At 53.0% G+C, this 17,754-nt stretch overlaps 1 protein-coding gene across 1 annotated transcript in view; it reads left to right on the top strand.

The window, feature by feature from the left end:
• Window positions 1-17,748, top strand: part of LOC102377311 (aquaporin-7-like) — a 33,006-nt gene extending 15,258 nt beyond the window's left edge. Inside the window, exons 2-7 of the mRNA XM_006038359.3 lie at window positions 2,789-2,915; window positions 7,863-7,989; window positions 11,567-11,704; window positions 12,958-13,076; window positions 15,996-16,213; window positions 16,874-17,748. Of these exons, the coding sequence (XP_006038421.2) occupies window positions 2,811-2,915; window positions 7,863-7,989; window positions 11,567-11,704; window positions 12,958-13,076; window positions 15,996-16,213; window positions 16,874-17,033 (867 nt within the window). The 5' untranslated portion in view covers window positions 2,789-2,810 and the 3' untranslated portion in view covers window positions 17,034-17,748. The remainder of the gene's footprint in view (window positions 1-2,788; window positions 2,916-7,862; window positions 7,990-11,566; window positions 11,705-12,957; window positions 13,077-15,995; window positions 16,214-16,873) is intronic.
• The last annotated feature ends 6 nt before the right edge of the window (window positions 17,749-17,754 follow it).

Below are 17,754 nucleotides of genomic sequence, written 5' to 3'. Positions count from 1 at the left end.
GAAAGAGTTAATGACAGTCCCTTTTTGGGGGGTATGATTCCCTGTCTGTGTCACACCACGGGTGACGCCGCCTGCTCTTTGACCCGGGTTGTAAAAGCATTTGTGCTGATAAAGACTCAGCTCCTGGCTGACTCTTCAAGGTCCACCCCGGCCACTTTCTTTCTCTGCTTGCTCCAGAGGTCACAGCTCTTTTTCCCACATCAGGGAATCTCTGTCACTGGGATTGTTTTAAGTGCGGGTTTAGACACGTGTTTTCATGCGGGATATTTAGACAGGCACGATCCTGTTCTGAGCAGGGCACTGGATTCGTTGACTTCCCGAGGTCTGATTTTGCTATGATTTGGACTCAAAAGAAAACGATGATCTGTTAGCAGAGCGTGGCAGGAGCACAGACCCACTCGTGTCTGAGATCGTGTTAGAAATGCTGTGAGATCTCGTGCAGAGAAGCATGACGTCAGCTTGATGTCTCGTCAGAAAGACGGCATGTGCTGGAAATCACGTCTCCTCTCAGCCCTTTGTACACCCATTAGCAGTATGGGGAAGTGGTGATATTGCACAGCTATCGAGTGACACGTGAAGCTGGGAGGATCTCCTCTGGGCACTCTTTGCCCTCTTGGCCACCACTCCTCCTCCAGGCACAGGATCATCTCTGCGCTAGGGAGGTAAACACCCCAAAGTGCTGGCAGGAACGCCCTACGCAGCCGTGTGATTATCATTCTTCTTGATTAAATGGTCTTTAATATCCCAGGCAGCTTGTAGTTGACTATCTCTTTGCCTAAGCAGCTTAATGATGTCAACACACTGTCCCTCCAAAGAGGAGGGCTTGTCCTTCGGCATAAAACACCCTCCCTGGCCAAGATGCAGCAGATCATTTGTGAAGGCTCCTTCCTTAGTGTTGTCCCGGGCAGCTGTGCTGCATCCTATGTGGCAAGGTACTGTACGGACGGGTAGATGCAGTAAGTCATGCAGCAAGGGTTGTAGCAGCGAGAGGGAAACCCCAGTGCATGGGTGTAGTTTGCCAGTGCAATAGTGAGCTGCAAGGTCTGCATTGGTGTCATGTGATAAACCAGTGATAGGTCCTCTCCGTGCAGCCCCCGTGCACCTGGACCTGGTATTGTGCGAGGAGGTCTGGGCATGGCCTGGCCAAGAAGGTACTGGTGACCTGCAGAAAGGACAGAAAGCAAGACGATGGAGCGACTGGAAACAGATGTCCAAGGAAGGACTGTAAAGGAGTGAATATGTTTAATTTGGTTAATGGGTGACTAAGAGGAAGATGTGATAACTGCCTTAGGGGGGGCTTGGGGGACGTGGACATGAGAACGTTGCAATAAAGGGGTACAAATAGGAGCAAGGGGATCGCATTTAGGGAGGGGAAATTTGGCATGGATATCAAGGGAAACTTCTTGGCAGTGACATCCTATAGGCTGCAGAAATGTCTCCTGGTGGAAGTGGTGGGAGCCTTGTCATGTAGACGCAGGACTCTGCAGGGAGTGTTTTCATCGCGAGGGAAAGCCCTGCAGGGCCAGGGACACGTGCTAGGAGGGGCCAGTCTCTTCCTTTCCAGGTTTCTGCAATACTTGTGGGTTTATTAGGTTGTTTTCCTTGTCGCTTGCCAGAGCCAGGTGCTTGTCCCACGCCTTGTAAACCCTGTGCTTATGCAAACCAGTCTCCCACAGTCAATTATCCAACAGCCGAAGGGTATTAGCATGAGAGAAAAGGGATCCTGTGTCGGGAAGGCGGGTGAAGGGAATGTCTGCCTATCAAGTTTGTGTCTTCCTGGCCCCCGGCAGGGGATTAGACCTGCATGCTCAGGGTACCCACCCAAGTGTGGATGGGACACGGAGGAGCAGAGGAAGTTGAGACAACATTTGTTGGCTCCTCGTTGTCCCAGAGGAAGGAGCCCAAGATAGAGAGCTTAAGAAACACCGTCCTGAAGTGCTGGAACAGAAACATCCGACTGTCGTGAACCTCTAGCTGCCACGTTCAGCACACACTGTCATGGCTCTTTGGGTAGATGTGATGTCTTTTATAGTTGGAAACAAATGGTCCCTTGCAAGCTTTCGGGTGCCGACACCCTTCTTCATTCTCCCTCTGCCTGAAGAAGGGTGTTTGCACCCGAAAGCTTGCAAAGAACAATTTTTCCAACTATTTTAGAAAGATATCACATTTACCCAAAATAATGTTAGCTGCCTAGGTCCTTAGGCCAACACGGCTATGACCAACACCCCTGAAATATTGCCACGGTGCCCCACCAGAGTCGGGGCAGGACTCAGGTGTTTTCAAAGGAAGCCGAAGGAAAATCTCCGCAAGCTGGTTTCAGTACAGGGCCTAAGACACACAGGTGAGCAGTCCTAACTCTGTCCATTGAAAGGCATCCGCCTGCGATACATCAGGCAGCTCATTGGGACACCGAACAGGAGCTGGCTGATTGCATCTTAGGAAAAAGATCACGGAGAATGAGAGCAGCGCGAGGACTACAATTGGGATGTTTATCACCCTGTCTCCATGGGGACGGACTCTGACGGAGGAGCAAAGTTTATTTTGTCTTCTAGCAATGTTACACCTTTGTCATGTTGAGCGACCTCCTCTTCCCCCAGGAGTTAACCGGTGCAAAGAGAAAAAAAAAAAAAGGGTTTAAAAACAACAAAAAAAGGGACTTTGAGGCTAGTTGCTGCTTCACTGGTTTGTTCATCTTTAATCGAGTGACCGGAGGCGTTGGAGGGCGAAGGGGGGGTGAGCCGTCTCAAAAGGGAGCTGTCCCGTGTCATGACATCTGCTTTCGCCGCAGGGGCTTGGGGGGCTGAGAGCTGATGGCAGAGCGCAGGATGCTGGAGAAAATTCAGAAGATCCTGACGGTCCGCAACGAGCTCGTCCGGGAGGCACTGGCCGAGGCGCTGGGCACCTTTCTTCTGATGGTAAGGGAGACGGCTTGTGTTGTGCATGTGTGTGTATTCGCACAGGTGGGCATGGGCCCGTGCGTGTCCGCAGCTGACATGGGCATTTCCCAGAGCAGCCGGGCACAGCTCTCACGCCAGACCCTTTTGACACCTGCGGTGCTGGCAGGCTGCTACGGGTTAACTCTCCGCCGAGGTTTGCCCTGCCCGGCAGCTGAATGAGCTTATTGTCAGGGGCAAAGGCAGAAGTGGAGAGATCAAGGAAGCACGCAGCAGCCTGGGAACCAAACAACGGGTCTAATTGTCTGCTGCGAGAGAATAAAGAGTTTGTTGCCAAAGCCACGGAGCAGCAGCTCGTCGATAGCGGCCAGCTGGTTACTCAGGCAGCGCCTGCTGCCAGCCTCCCTTGGCTCACGGGTCCTGATCCCTAGGATGCACATGGAGAAGGTGAGGCAGAGAGGTTAAGGGACTTGCCCAAGGGCAGATCCTGCCACTGACATACTCTAAGAGGCTTTCCCCTTCCAACCTGGCTTGTTACTGCCCCGTGGGGCAGAACACAAAACATATTGCCGTCCCATGTCCAGTGTCTAATAAGAGTAATGACTGTAATTCAGAGCCAGATGGGTCGTGGGCTTGGGTGGCACCTCTTAGTGAATGATACGCATGCCCGATCGCACCCGGTCTTCCCCTGCTGCTTGATGTTGCAATGGTGCCTATTTATCGGACAACTTCTCACCAAATAACTCGTAGGAGAAGCAGATTTGGGGCTTCAGAGTGACGGGCCCTGTTTCCAGCTCCAGACCTCTCCTTACAACATGTGATTTGGTGGTCTGGGCACCCAAAAAGAGTCAAAGCGGGAATGCAGAAGGGATCTTGCATTTCTCCTTTAGCACCCAAATAGCCCCGCTGTGCTGGGTACTGGACAGGAAAACGCTGCCTTTGCCCTGAATTACTCCACCAACCTTTGGTGCCAGCAGTCTGGGGCAGGGATTCGTTTGTACAGAGCTGGGCACAGGGGAGCCCTGGAGTCCGGGCACTGCAGTGATGCCAGGGCTGCTTGTGCCCCTGATTCTTCTTCTCCCTGTCTCCCGCTTGCACACACAAACACATGGCACTGCCTGCACGTACCAAATGGGCATGTGTTTTTTTCACGCTCTGTTGTATGTATAGACCCCAGGCCACAGGGTCGTCGGGGTGTCTTGCCACAGCTCTAGGGTTCAAGCCTTGCTGTGGACTCTCAGCAAAGCCTGCTGCCAACCTACCCAGCTGTGAAAGGGCATCTGGTCATTTGGCTTGGCAAATAAGCCTTATCCACCAGGATATTTGCCAGGAGCTTAGCAAACAATTTTTTTTCTTCTCATTTTTCATACAAGAGTCAGATGGTGCAGAGGTGTTGATAAAGCACCTGATGATAGAGGGGGTCCCAACTAGTTTCATAGTCACGGGAGCAGTGACCCCACGTCATACCCTCTGGGGTGTCCCGGCAGAGCTGGGGTCGAGTTGCTTGACTCCGGGTGATGTGCAGATGAAATATAAAATCCCACTTTTTCAGGAGATGAGAGTTGGAGTTTCTCTGCTTTCCAAGTCCAGGGGGGCAAGGCGTTTTCTGAGAGTATTCATGGATTTGGAGGCAGGCCTCCGGCAGGAGGTGTCGGAGGGGCTCCTAGACATTTTGGAGACTTTGATCTGCCTGAAGTAAAACAGGCTCCCCAGAGAGGTGGTGCAATCTCCATCCTTGGAGGTGTTTAAGACCCGGGTAGACAAAGCCCTGGCTGGGATGATGTAGTTGGGGCTGGTCCTGCTTGAAGCAGGGGTAGGACTAGATGTGACCTCCTGAGCTCTTTTCAACCCTCATTTTGTGTGGTTCTAGGTGGGGTGGATAGATAAGCGCTTGCAGTAACCTTGATGGGCGCTGCACATTACTACATCCCGTAGGCACAGAGCAGCGCACAGCTTGGCATTGCTCTCACCTGACATAAGCTTGCTAGTGCACCCTGCTCCTCTCTTGGGCAAACCAGTGGTGTTGAAGGATTGGCAACGTGAAGGGCAGGATCCTCTGGATTTTTGCCAGCGCTCATTAATGTGATGGCAGCTCCAGATTGGGACGGGTGGAGCCCCACGAGGCCATGACCCGTGTAAACACGCCAAAAGCCAGGCCTTGCTCCAAGAGCTGACAACCTCTCTCAAGGCGAGACCCAGAAAGTGGGTGTAGCCGCATTGCAGGTGGGAAGAAGGGAGGACAGAGGCAACACAGTGATCATTAGAGGAATTACACTGTCACTTATCTATATTTAGAAATATTATTGGTGCTATCCCGACAGGCCACACGTCTGGGCTTCTGCAAGCAGACTGGGCAGCATGTGTACCAGTGCAGCCCTGTAATGAGCCCGCGCCGTGGACACCATGGACTGGCAGGGATATCGTGGGGTGTCCATTATCGTATCACAGTTGTCATGTTTGGTGTACTGTGTTAAGGGATGTGCCAGGTGAACCAGCAGCAGGTTGGCAGAAAGGACAGAGTATCTGCATAAAGAATTAGGCGGGGAGGGAAATGCCCAATGCAGCACTGGGGTTGTCTTACAAAGCTTTGGGGACCTGCTTTCCTGCCTGCTGTAGTCTAATGCTTCCCATGGGCGGCCTTGGAGCGGCAGATCCATGGAGGACTTTGAGATACATCGAATAACCCAAATTCACACCAGTCTATGGGGAGAGCTCACAGTACACTGAGAATAAGCAACCACTTTCACCGGTAGCTGCTGACGGGCAGAACTAATTGCAGCGTCCATCAGTGATGAAGGACATGTCTTCCATCCTTCTCGTGACTACCGGTGTAGTCCAAAGCTCGCTGAAGTTCATGGGAAGCCTCCCATGGATTAATTAGACTAGATCAGAGCCTGAAAGGAAAGAGCTCCCTTAGTCTTAGGCAAGCAACGTGCTTTGCTTTACGCAGACCTGGGGTTTGAATTTGCACCTGACCCGGCTCCGTGCAGATACTCCAAGCGTACGGTCCAGCCTACAGGAGGGGGTGGCCCGGCACCGCTCCCTGAGATGATAGAAAGCACTGCCTACCTACAGAGAGCCCTGTGGATGTGCCGTGTCAAAACCCAGACACATAATAGCATGGTACACGTCCCAACCCGTGTCTTGTCTCTGAAACTATGCGTGGTCCTGGCTTGGAAATGCTGCCCGTTTCCAAACACCTCGCTGAAACAGTGGGCGCAGGAACCAGCACGATCCCACACAGGGGTCATGAGACCAGAGGCAATACTTGTGTTTTGGCTTGATTTAGCTGTTCCTAGAAAGTGGCTTATCTCTAGTCTGCCCTGGGGCTTCCCCAGTATAGCAATGAACTTCCTCAGCCCGTGCTCACGCTCTGCAACGGCTTTGTTCTGCCATTGCTGCGGGGCAGTCCTTGGTGATGCAGCTCAGGGCAATAAAATACTCTGGCTTGAGCAGGAAAGGAGCTTCACAAGGGATTTCTAGAGTCCAGAGACCTACGGCCAGCTGGGAAATGGCCTTCACACAGTGCAGATCACCGCTTCATGCAGCAGATCATCAGAGCGTGTGCACGGGTGTGGGGGCGAGAGGCCGGTCCAGCAGCGGGGCGGAAGGATGGATTCTGGTGATGTCTGAAAGCAAGTCAGGAAAGTTGTCATTAAAGGCAGGCTGGGAGATGTGGGGCAGCACAACAGGACAGGGTTAGCTAGCACAGGACGACCCTACCCAGCCCCTGGCACACCGCTTTCCACCGGTGATCTGCTGAGTCCTGGGGATGCTCGTGGTGCCGGGTGCCGGGTGCTCTCTCGAATGCCTGAGATGGCTGGGATTCGGTATTGTGAGACATTCCCTTTCCCTCTGTATCATATGGTAGGAACAACGACTAGAACTGAGTAAATAATTGATTTTCCTCTTTGCTGGCTGAACTGAAAGAGTAAAAAAAAAAAGATTTTTCTAGTTTTCTTGGAAAAATAAGGTTTTGGAGGGGGGAGGGGGGTTGGTTTGGGGGGTTTTTTGGTTGTGGTTTGAAACGCATTCTTCCCAACCCTGTCTTAAAGCTCAAGGTGAACAATTGTGTGGACAAAACTATTGTGTCCAAAACAAATTGGAAAAGTGTTATTTGTTCAAAAACCATGTCAGGTGAGGTGACCAGGGTTTGGCTTCTCCAGCGCTTCCTTTGCTGTGGCTCAAAGCAGTCACCAGCCTGGCCCAGCTTTGAAGAGTTTCACCCTCCTCCGCACCCCGGGAATATTTTCAGAGACTAAACCATTCCCCCAAGCCCCCTCCCAGCTCTAGTTACGTGATGCCTCGGCTCCTTTTCCTCTTAGCTCCTGGAGTAAGCCGCTCAGCGTGGCTGTATTTTAGGGCTAGGTCTTGCCATCGGGGCTGTAGCTTGTCCCACGTCATCGACAGCAACCTGGATCTGCACTTCCATGCCCCAGTCCCAAATTGCAAGGCAGCGATGGGAGCTCTAGATCAGTGGTTATGAACCTTTCTAGGCTCAGGGGTCCTCTTGCTAGACTCAAGCCACCTCAAATATGCCAGCTCTGAGCTTTTCACTCATTTCTTGACTAAACAGAGCAATTCTTCTGGGGCCAAGAGCGCAGAAAGACCCCAGCTGGTCAGCATGGCTTTGACCCTCTGCACTCCTGTTTGGAGTCTCTTGTGAATCACGCGGAAGTGTTTGCACACCTGAGAGTGCTAACGTTGCACAGCACCCCACAGAGCTCACGGCACCCTGGGTGCAAATCACTGCTGTAGGGGGCACGTGCGTGTTTGCACAGCGGGTCTCCCGAGGCGAGGGTTTGCGGGGAACACCATCCTCCATCTCTGAGCGGCTGCCCTCCTCGTGTCGTCACGTTTGCGATGTTCTTGAAGCCTCGACTAGGATCTAGGCAAAGCCGCTGGGCAAGCCTGGCCCCGGGAGGACTCGTGCAATGGTGCATCCTTCTTGTTCTGTCTCTGCATTAGCTCCTTGGCTTAGGGTCCATTGCCCAGGTGAATCTAGGAGGAGGAAAGTTTGGGGAATACCTGAGCATCAACCTGTCATTCGGACTGGGCGTCGCTTTGGGCATCCATGCAGCTGGCGGGATCTCAGGTGAGTGAGCACGGTGGATAGAGGGCGCGGAGGGGCGTCTTCCTGGAGCCAGCTCTGCAGGTGAAGGAGGCAGGGGGGTACTGTGGGTGCTGGGTATGCCTTCAAGGGAGGTGGCCTGTGGGAAGCGCATTTGTCTGAGCTGGTGCTGCTGAAAAAGTTGTGTTTTTAGTGACCTAGAGATGCATTGCTGCACAGCTGTGAGGACCCTTCCCCTGGACACTGAGACCCTGGTGGGAAGGCTTTGCTGTCCTAGCAGCACTGGTCCAGCACAGGGAGCAGGAGCCTTGGACACACATCTGGGTGCTGAGGCTGTGGAGGTGGGAGTATTGCGGGAGGGAGGGGACCGTGCAGAGTAGGGAGTCACCGTTCCCCAACTTCCCCTTCAGAGCACATGGCCCCTGGCTCCCCTAGATCCACCGCCCAGGTCCAGAGACGGACCTCCCATTCCCCCCATGGATGCAATAGGAGGCATGTGCCATCCCTGATCCCAATGGAGCAGCTTGAGAAGAAACTCAGAGCATCAGGGTTCCCCTCCCCTGTGCAGGACCTGCACGGGGTGACTCAAAACCCTCCTTTCACTATTTCTGGATGCACTGGTTTCCCTGCCCAGACTCCCTGCAGGGGCATGGGAGGGCAACAAGGGAGTTAGGAGCACTTTGGACTCCAGTCTCCTTGAAGTAAACCTTGTGTAGCCTGGATCTTGCTCGGTGGGAACTCAGTCTCTTGTTCTATAAGAAATTCTGGTGCCAATGGCACTGAGCAGCTTATGAGTTTGATCCTAGACACACACACACACACACACACACACACACACACACACACGTGCAGAGACACGCACACACTTGCACACACAGACACACACATCTGCAGACATGCCCATACACACATGCACACACAGACACACACCTCTCTATAGACATGCGCACACACATGCACAGACATGAACACACAGGCACATACACATGCGCACACACGCACTTGCACACTAGGGATATTGTTTCAGGGCAACAGCACTGGATCTCTCCATGCCTCTTATCTTCTGTAATCACTGTGCTTATCTGTCCTGGCAGAAGAGAGTGGGGTCTACACTGGCAGGAAACTGAACCCAACCCTTGCTCCTAACATTGCAGGATGAAATGTGGGATTTCCAGGGGCAGGGCATAGCAGGGGGTGCAGGAGAAAAGGAAAAGCACCTGGAAAAGCAGCCCGCTCGCAGCCTCACTGTCCGTCTGGAGGTGATAGATCTGCTCGGGGGGCAGGAGGCTGGGTGAAGGGGATGACCTACACCATATTTGTTAGCAAAGGGATTGACCTTCAGATACAGGACATGAGAGGAGGTGTCATTTCAGCTCAGGCAGGGACGGGGCTCGTACTGACCTTCAGACTCAGAGCCAACTTCAGATCGCGGGTTGACTTCACCTTTGCAGTGAACAGAGAGGAGACTCCTAGGAAGATGCTGTACGGGCGGACTAGGGATAGTGTGTCCCAGCCTACGGGAGCTGGCACGGAAGAACACGCTTGCTGCTCTCCGGTCCCATTCGGCTCGCCAGGCAGGGTCCTGCCAGTGCCTCATCTCCCCTGCTTCTTCCCTGTTGTAAGACAGTGCCGATGACACCTGTGGTGCAAGTGAAGCCGTGTCTCGGTTCATTTCCAGCGGTACCTTGGTGTTAGCGGTGTGCAGGGGGCTGGCAGGTTTGAAGACACTTGAGTAAATAGTTGCTTGGGAATGCAGGAGCCTGGACTTGATGGTCAGCAGGCCCCTTCCAGCCCCCTGGTCCTGGGGTAGAAAAGGGCATGGCCATTAAGACAGGAGGATGAGAGCAAAGTTATCCAAATTCATCCCGGGCTTGGTTCACCCATGGGCCAAGGTGGATAAGGCCTGCTAGTATCTGTGGCCAGGCATCACGACTGCCCATCTTTGACTCCTTGGCCTGGATAAGAGTAACTTCTCCAGCACTGGTCCCCAGGCCTCACCAGCCCATGGGCAATGACACTGAGCAAGCAATGGGCTGCTGGCAACGTCCTGCGTACTCTCCCTGTCCACCTAAAGAAACACGCACCTGTGTGAGGCAAAAACTCCTGCAGCCACGCACGAAGTTGGAGGGTCTCACGGGCATAGCATCGCCTATGAACCATCAGTTGGGTAGAATCATACACTCATAGGAAATGAGGGTTAAAGGGAGCTCAGGAGGTCACATCTAGTCCAACCCCTTGCTCAAAGCAGGACCAGCCCCAACTGCATCATCCCAGCCAAGGTTTTGTCCACCCAGGTCTTCAAAACCTCCAAGGATGGAGAGTCCACAACCTCTCTGGGTAACCTGTCCCAGTGCTTTACTACCCTCCTCATGAGAAAGTTTTTCCTACTATCTAACCTCAACTTTCCTTGCTGCAACTTGATTCCGTTGCTCCTTATTCTGTTATCTGCCACCAGCAAAAACAGCCTAGCTCCATCCTCTTTGGAGCCACCCTCCAGGGTACTCATGTGCCAGAGAGTCCCACTGAAATCTGAGCCACCTTTTCCTGGGCACTGAGCTTGAGACAAGAGGCAGCCCCTGCCCTGCAGAGCTTGCTAAGCTAACTGGGAAGAAGTAGCACTCCTATTTTACAGATGGGAGAACTGGGGCCCAGAGAGAATAAGTGATTTGCTTATGGTCACAAGAGAACGCTGTGGCAGAGATCAGGGGTGAACCCAGATCTCCCCAGGCCCAGCCCAGCACCAGAGGAGCAAGACTGTCCTTTGTTTCAGCAGCAAAACAGCTCCTCAGAGCAGGGGAAAAATGACTCTCGTGTCTTTAGAAAAATGGAGCAACCAGGAGGCTGATACCAGCTCACTCTGGGGCTACGTGCTCTCCTGCCCTGCTCAGGATCTGTGGGTGAAGCCAGGAGAGAAGTTAATTAACAGCAGGCATGATAATGCATTAGTCACCCAGGGCAAGTGATATCCCACAGCTAAGCCACAGAGTGCTGCGGGGGTAATTTCCCAGCTGCAATTCATTCCTGCCCTACCTTATAGGCCTCATTTCTCCACCATGAAGATGTAGTCCCAGCACCCCCTCCAGACTTGATTCTGGAGGTGCTGAGCCCTGCCGTGTCCATGGACTTTGGGGAGGTTGTAGTGGATGCAAACACTGCTATTCTGCGTTGCTCTACAAGGTATAGGACAACCAAGAACCACATCCCAGCAAGTCTCCAGCCTCCTTCTCCTGCATGGGAGACCTGTGTGCATGCATGGGAGACGCATGGGAGTCCACTGCCCGAGGGTCTACCCGAGGGTCGGGGTGGGGCACTGAGCTACGTCACTGGGGCTGCTCCACATCATAGCCACGCACTGGTGTGGGAGGTGTTTTGCAGTCACTTCCCGCAGGGGCAATGTGGCAGCACCAGGTAGAGGTGCCTGGAGAGAAGCAAGACTCATGGGTGGATGGAAGGGCTCACATGCCCAAGGGATGACTCCTCCCGGGTGGATGTTGTTGGTGCCTGGTATTCCCCAGCACCAGCCTCAGGGGTGACCAGCAACGGTGCAATCGTTGCTCTGCAACAGGTGCAGTAAAGCAGATGCAATGCTTTCTTTCCACAGGAGCTCACATGAATGCCTCCATTACCTTCACCTACTGCCTCCTGGGGAAGCTGCCCTGGAAGAAGCTCCCGGCCTACGTGGTGGGCCAGTTCCTGGGGTCCTTCGTGGCAGCAGCCACGATCTTCGGCTTGTATTACGGTACGGTGGCTTTTCCCCAGCTATGGTCCTGGCTGGCTGTGCGTTAGTTTGATTGCCAGACAGGCACGCTGGGAAGCACGGCGCTGCTCCACGGGCCAGCCAAGGCAGGGCTAGTGCATCTTCCATGCTCCCTCCTGGCCGGCTGAGAATAGGACTTGGATGCTGAGTCCAGGAGGGTTTAAACCCATGCTGGAGCTGGGCAAATGGCTTGAGCGACACATATTTCAGGGTATGCTGCTGATCCCACGTGAAGGAGCTACTTGCTCAGCTCCTGCCTCTCTGCTCTGCAGGGCCAAGCTGCCCGAGATCTCCCTTCTGCTGGTCCTTCCGTGTCTTAGCTCATGATCAGATGCACACTAGGACAGGAGTGCTTTCACCTGGCTTAGTGCAAGTGCACAATGTCAGACTGAAAAGATATGCTGTGCCCTTGCACCTACCTTCTGGGTCCCCTGTGAAAAGACACTTCCCCTGGGCTTGGCCCAAGAGACTTGAGCTCTCTTTGGGGAGCAAATGCCACCACTCACAGTGAACTCTCATGCTCCCAGGCATCGGCCTCTTGGTCCCACGATGTTGAATGTCTCCACTGCCCTCACCCTAGCTGGGTTTTGTAGCATAAAGCCACCACCTTGAATTGGCCCCAGGAAGGTATCGTTACAACCCAGAGTCAGTCATGGGGCCTGCATCTGCCTTGTGCCATACTGCAGCCAGCCCTCCCCGGAGTCGCTGAGGCTGGGGCTGCCACGGCAAGAGCTGGAGGCGGAAGGGTGCAGAGTGGGTATAGCGGGTGGCTCGATGGGACGTGGTATTTTAAAACCCCTTCAGCAGCTGCAGCTCCACTTCGACTGCAGCTGGAGCTGGGAGGAAGGGGGACACCTCGGAGGATGAGGACAAGGTGGGGTTTGTTTTGCTGCCTGCTGCTACCAGGAGCGAGACCATCTGGCTGCTGGCTCTGGCATGTCTCAAAAGCCTCTCTGGGGCACAGGGAAGGAGTCTTTCTTCTTTCTGGGGGGCCCCAAAGCTGTGCAGCTGCAGCGGGAGGTCACATCTAGCTCAAGCGGCTGCCGTAGTGTCTCCAGGCCAAAGTCTCCTGGAGATGAGTGGTCGATGAACTCCGTGCCTGGGAAGGGTGTAGCGGCAAGGCCACGATGTCCCGCTCCTCTCCTCCCACGCTGCAATTGTGGTGTCTGCGCCGAAGGCCCTGCCCTGTCTCTCTCTCTCCCCACACGTATTACCCTGGTTTCCCTTTCTCCTAGATGCACTTTACCTTTACACTGGAGGGAACTTCACCGTGACGGGACCCAATGCCACGGCCGGGTTCTTCGCCACCTACCCAGCCCCGTATATGTCCCTGACGGGGGCATTTTTCAACGAGGTCAGTCCCTAGGGTGCCTGCAGGGTGGAGGATGGGGATGCGTGGTGTCGAGAGGGTGCCACATGGATGATACGGAGCCAGGAGCTGTAATAAGCCCCTATGCGGACGAGCTGAACGCCAAGAAGGAGGTTGGGTTGCACTGGGATGGGCTGCAGGCAAAGGCGAGTGGGCACAGCAAGGTAGTACGATTGAGAGGTGGGTCCCTGGAAATGGAGAGCGCGGGAGCTGGCAGCGGGTGGACGTATGAAGATGGGGAGTTAGCAGCGAGAGCCCCAGAGCAGGGCTGTGTTGGGAACCGGCTTGTCCGTCTTCCCGCAAGACGCCGGCTCTGCATGGCACGCGGCTCCGAGAGGTGCGCTTGCCTCAGTTTCTCGGGGGGCATCGGGGAACCCCTGCTTATTTCCCATCTTGGTGCATCATGACAAGGTCTCCAGGCAGCTCCAAACAGGCCACTGATAGAGCAATTGGGGAAGGGGCTGATCCCATGGTGGGGGTTGGGACCTGGATAGGCTTCTCTGAAGATGGCTTAGGAATGACGCAGGAGCAGGGGGGTTGGACCATTTGACCCCCAGGACCCTCCCATGGAGGGAGAGGATCAGAAAGTTGGCAATGAGATGCTGCACCCAGGGGCATGGCAGCATCATGGTGGCCATGTGCTGGACCAGGATCTACCCAAGCATGCCCCAGCCCAGAAACACACCATCTGATCCTGCGTGGTCTGTTGTTTTGGGGCTGAACCTGCCCCTTCCTTCACCTGGGGGACAACCCGGCTTCGGAGGGAACAAGTCTTGTGCACCCACCAGTACAGGCCCAGTCCATTCCAGCTCCCTACACATTGCTAGTGCTGGATACGGCCCGTACCCAGGCTGGTCCTCGGTGTGGCTGATTGCGCTGTTAAGGGAGTTTCTCTCTGCTATTCAGCTTAGCATTGATCACTGGCCGGTTGCCTCCCATGCTTTGCAATTATAACCTTTTCCTTCTGAGCCTCTCCACAGCACCCCAAAAAGTTCCCCTCCTACCAGAGGCCTGGCAGCCTTCAGACTTTCTCAGACAGCTTTCCTGGCTTGATGCTCTGGTGTGGTGATGTTAAGATGATTGCAGAACTGGCAATTTTGAACCTCTTGGCTGTGATTTAAGTGTGTTTACTAGGGTTGGCAAGGAAGTCAATTGTTCAGTCAAATATTGCCAATTGACTGGTCAATTGACTTCATATTTTTGATTGGTCAAAGATTACAGCAGTTTTATAAAAGAGTTGGGAGTTTTCTTGACAGAAATATGATTTTTATCGGGGTTTTTTGGGACACATTTCTTAATGGAAAGCTTGTGCTTTTTCTGTGTATTGGACCTATTAGCAATCTTTTACAATTCTTGACTGATATTTGACCCAGTCAATTGACCTAACTTTATCTGACAGGTCAAATACCCAACCCTAGTATTTACTCGTGGCAGATAAGACCACAGCCAGATCAGACAAAGCAAAGGGTGAGATAAAAGTCCATCTTGTACATCAGAAAGATGCACAGCATTGTCTATTATGAGCATATCTGCTAGCTGGGATTCAAATGCAAGCCATCTCCAGCTCCAGCTCATCAATGGAGGGTTACTGGAGAAAGAACATTGCATTCACCAACATCATCATCATTTAATCCCAGTCACAGACCAGAGCTTCCTGGCTGATATTGTATCGGGACAGCTCAGCTGTATGTCAGAGCCCCCATGCTGCAACCAGTGAATGGAGAGTCTCTTTCAGTTGAAATCTGAGGGCTCCTGTGCTCCTGGAGCAGAAAGATCCAGCTCTGCCCTGAACGGCCATGTAGTGATGACAGTGGAGACCCCACATGGCCTCAGATCTGGCCTATCTTCTAGGCGATGCACAGCATGGCTGCTGCATGGGGACTTTGCCATACCAGAGTATAATTGCAAAGCATGGGATGCAACCGGACAGCGATCAATTCTAAGCTCAATCGATCCCAAGCTGAATGGTGGTGTGAGCTCCCAGCAGCCACAAAGCTATCACTTTTATTAATGTCTTTGGGTGGAACAGCTGCAAAAAACAGGTGCCGAATGAATTCCCACAAAGCAGAGGGACAAATGCAGTTGTCTTGGCTCAAGTCCCACGATACCCGTGACACCGCAGGGCTAAAAATGATGGCTGTGCTCCATCAGAGAAGGGAGATTCGTTTTTCCCTTGTGGGCACAGAGCACTTGGCAGCAGCCGTGAGAGGGGCCGGCGTTCGTGTCCCGACACCTTTACATCGAGCACAGCTGGCTGCTTCATTGCTGTAGGCTTTCGGGGCTCTGCCTGAGCCGGGTGCAAACAGGCTCATCTGCCCTGCAGTGTTAGAGACCTCAGTATCATCGCTGCTGGGCCAGTCCGTCCTGCTCACCCTGTCCTGCTCTGTGTGCGAGGACCCCAGAAACGAGGCAGTGAGGACAGCCCAGGGCATCCTGACACCACACGCGGGACCTAGACTCCTGGCCTGCTCGGGAGTAGCGGCTTGGGGGACCCATGTCATCCTCTCCACCTCACTTCTCATGTCGATGAGGACACGAAGCAGAGATGGGGGCTTCTTAGCTTAGAGGCAAGACTGACCTTTGGCTGCTGTGATGCATATGTCTCCTCAGTGCCTAGGGCTAGTGGAGAGAAGAGATGAAAGATAGTTTCACTCAATGTCTGTGCGTCCATATTCATGTTGCTGGCTAGCGTGACGGATGCTTTCACTAGGAACTGGGCTGCCTATCCCACATGGGCTCCACAGCATCTGGCCAGACATCAAATGATGGCCCCGAGGAAAAAGGTTTCACGTTTGTGACTTTTCAAACCACCTCTGGGATCTCTTCCTTTTATGCAGTGACCAGTTTCTATCCCTCTCTGAGGTGCTGCTTTCTCAACCGACCTGTTTCTTCCTCTGCCTCTAGTTTACTGGCACGGCAGTGCTGCTTTTGGGCATACTGATCATCCACGACGAGAAGAATAATCCAGCCTTAAAGGGAACCCAGGCAGTGGTCACGGGGCTCCTGGTCTTTGTGATCGGCATGTCAATGGGAATCAACACAGGATATGCCATCAACCCCTCGAGAGACCTGCCTCCCCGGATCTTCACTGCCATTGCCGGCTGGGGACTGGAGGTCTTCAGGTAAGGGGTCCCTTTCATGCTGGGCAGATCACAGAGGTTTCCCTGACCGTCCCCCCATTTGGTGAAGGCACAGGACTGGGAACCCATCTGGGTGCCATGTCTGACCTCGAAACAAGCTTTCTGGATAACCCAGGGCAAATCACTTAACTATCTGTAGGATGTGGACAGTAAGGTTTCCCTACCCGAGTGGGTGCGATGAGCCTTGCTTCATCTGGAGTTTGACCCAAAACTTCTCAAAGTCCATAGCAAACCTCCCATTGACTCAGAGGGAGTCTGAAATCCTCATACAGAAAGCCCCCTTTGCAATCCTCACAGGAATGCAAAATGCCACTGCAGAAGGAGTCAGAAAGCTTGCAATTAAAGAATTTTTTTTTGCAAAAATCTAGTTGGTCTAATAAAAGATATCACCTCTGCCATGAGCTCTGATTCCTTTTTGCCTCCAGACCAGTACAGCTACAACCTGGATACCTGACACGTAGAAGCAGTGTGTTCTAGGGGAAGAAAAGCTCCGCTACAAGAGTATTTCACCGTACACCTCAGGGAAGGACATGGACAGACACGACTCAGTCTGGGCTAGTACCTACACAGGATAGGACAGCAGGGCATATGTTCTGTCCCCGTCTGATTCATCTGAAATCTCTCTCCTGTGTTTTCTTTTAGGGCTGGAAATCACTGGTGGTGGGTCCCGATCGTAGCGCCGACATTGGGAAGTCTGTTTGGTGTTTTAGTCCACAAACTCTTCATTGACCTCCATAATCAGACGGCTACAGACAGTGGAAACGAGAAAGAGAAGTACACTTTGGAGAGTGCTCGGATGTGACATCCAGCTGTTTCCCAGAACTACGCCTGAAAGCAAAGCTCTAGACAAGGCGTGTTGCACGCGTGCACTTACACTGATCGTCACTGACTGGCTCTTGAGACACCCGCTGGCAATAAATGCACCTTTAATTTATTCATCCCCCACTTCTGGCAGGTGTGAGGATGGAGGCTAGGTTTGAATAAATCTTTGCAACTCGATCAGACTAGCTGGGATTTCTAATGGGTCACATTATTCTCAAGAGGGCCGAATGTGGCTCTGCCCTAAATAAGTTATTCAATGGGATCTAAAGTTTATTAACTATTTTTTTCTCTACGGAAATAACACATATACATCCATTGCACTGGTGAAAAACCCTGCACAGCTTAAATGATTCCAGGCACGTAATTCTGTCGCATCCCAGATGTGAGATGCAATAGGGAGGTGTGGATTAAGCTCACCATATGCTCTTATTCAAGGCAAGGTCAGTGCTTCCCCATGGGGTGACAGCACCTTGAACAAAGACGTTTTGATTGTGAATGTTGCTTGGTAATACAGCAAGGCCTGAATCCCAGAGCCTGGCTCCTTATTCAGTCTTCAGACTGGCAGGGGGATGGGGGTCAGTCCAGTTGATTTAGTGTGGCCCTGCCTTTAGTGGGTAACCTCCCACTTATAACGAGGCTATCTGGTTTGGCAGGATGGAGGGAGGAGTAGCCTGTTCTTGGTAAGGCTTTCAGTGGAGTCT

Source organism: Alligator sinensis, unplaced genomic scaffold (assembly GCF_000455745.1).
Source record: "Alligator sinensis unplaced genomic scaffold, ASM45574v1 scaffold1225_1, whole genome shotgun sequence".
Taxonomy (NCBI): domain Eukaryota; kingdom Metazoa; phylum Chordata; order Crocodylia; family Alligatoridae; genus Alligator; species Alligator sinensis.
Note: the sequence above shows the minus strand (reverse complement) of the source record. Positions and strands in the feature narration are given on the sequence as shown.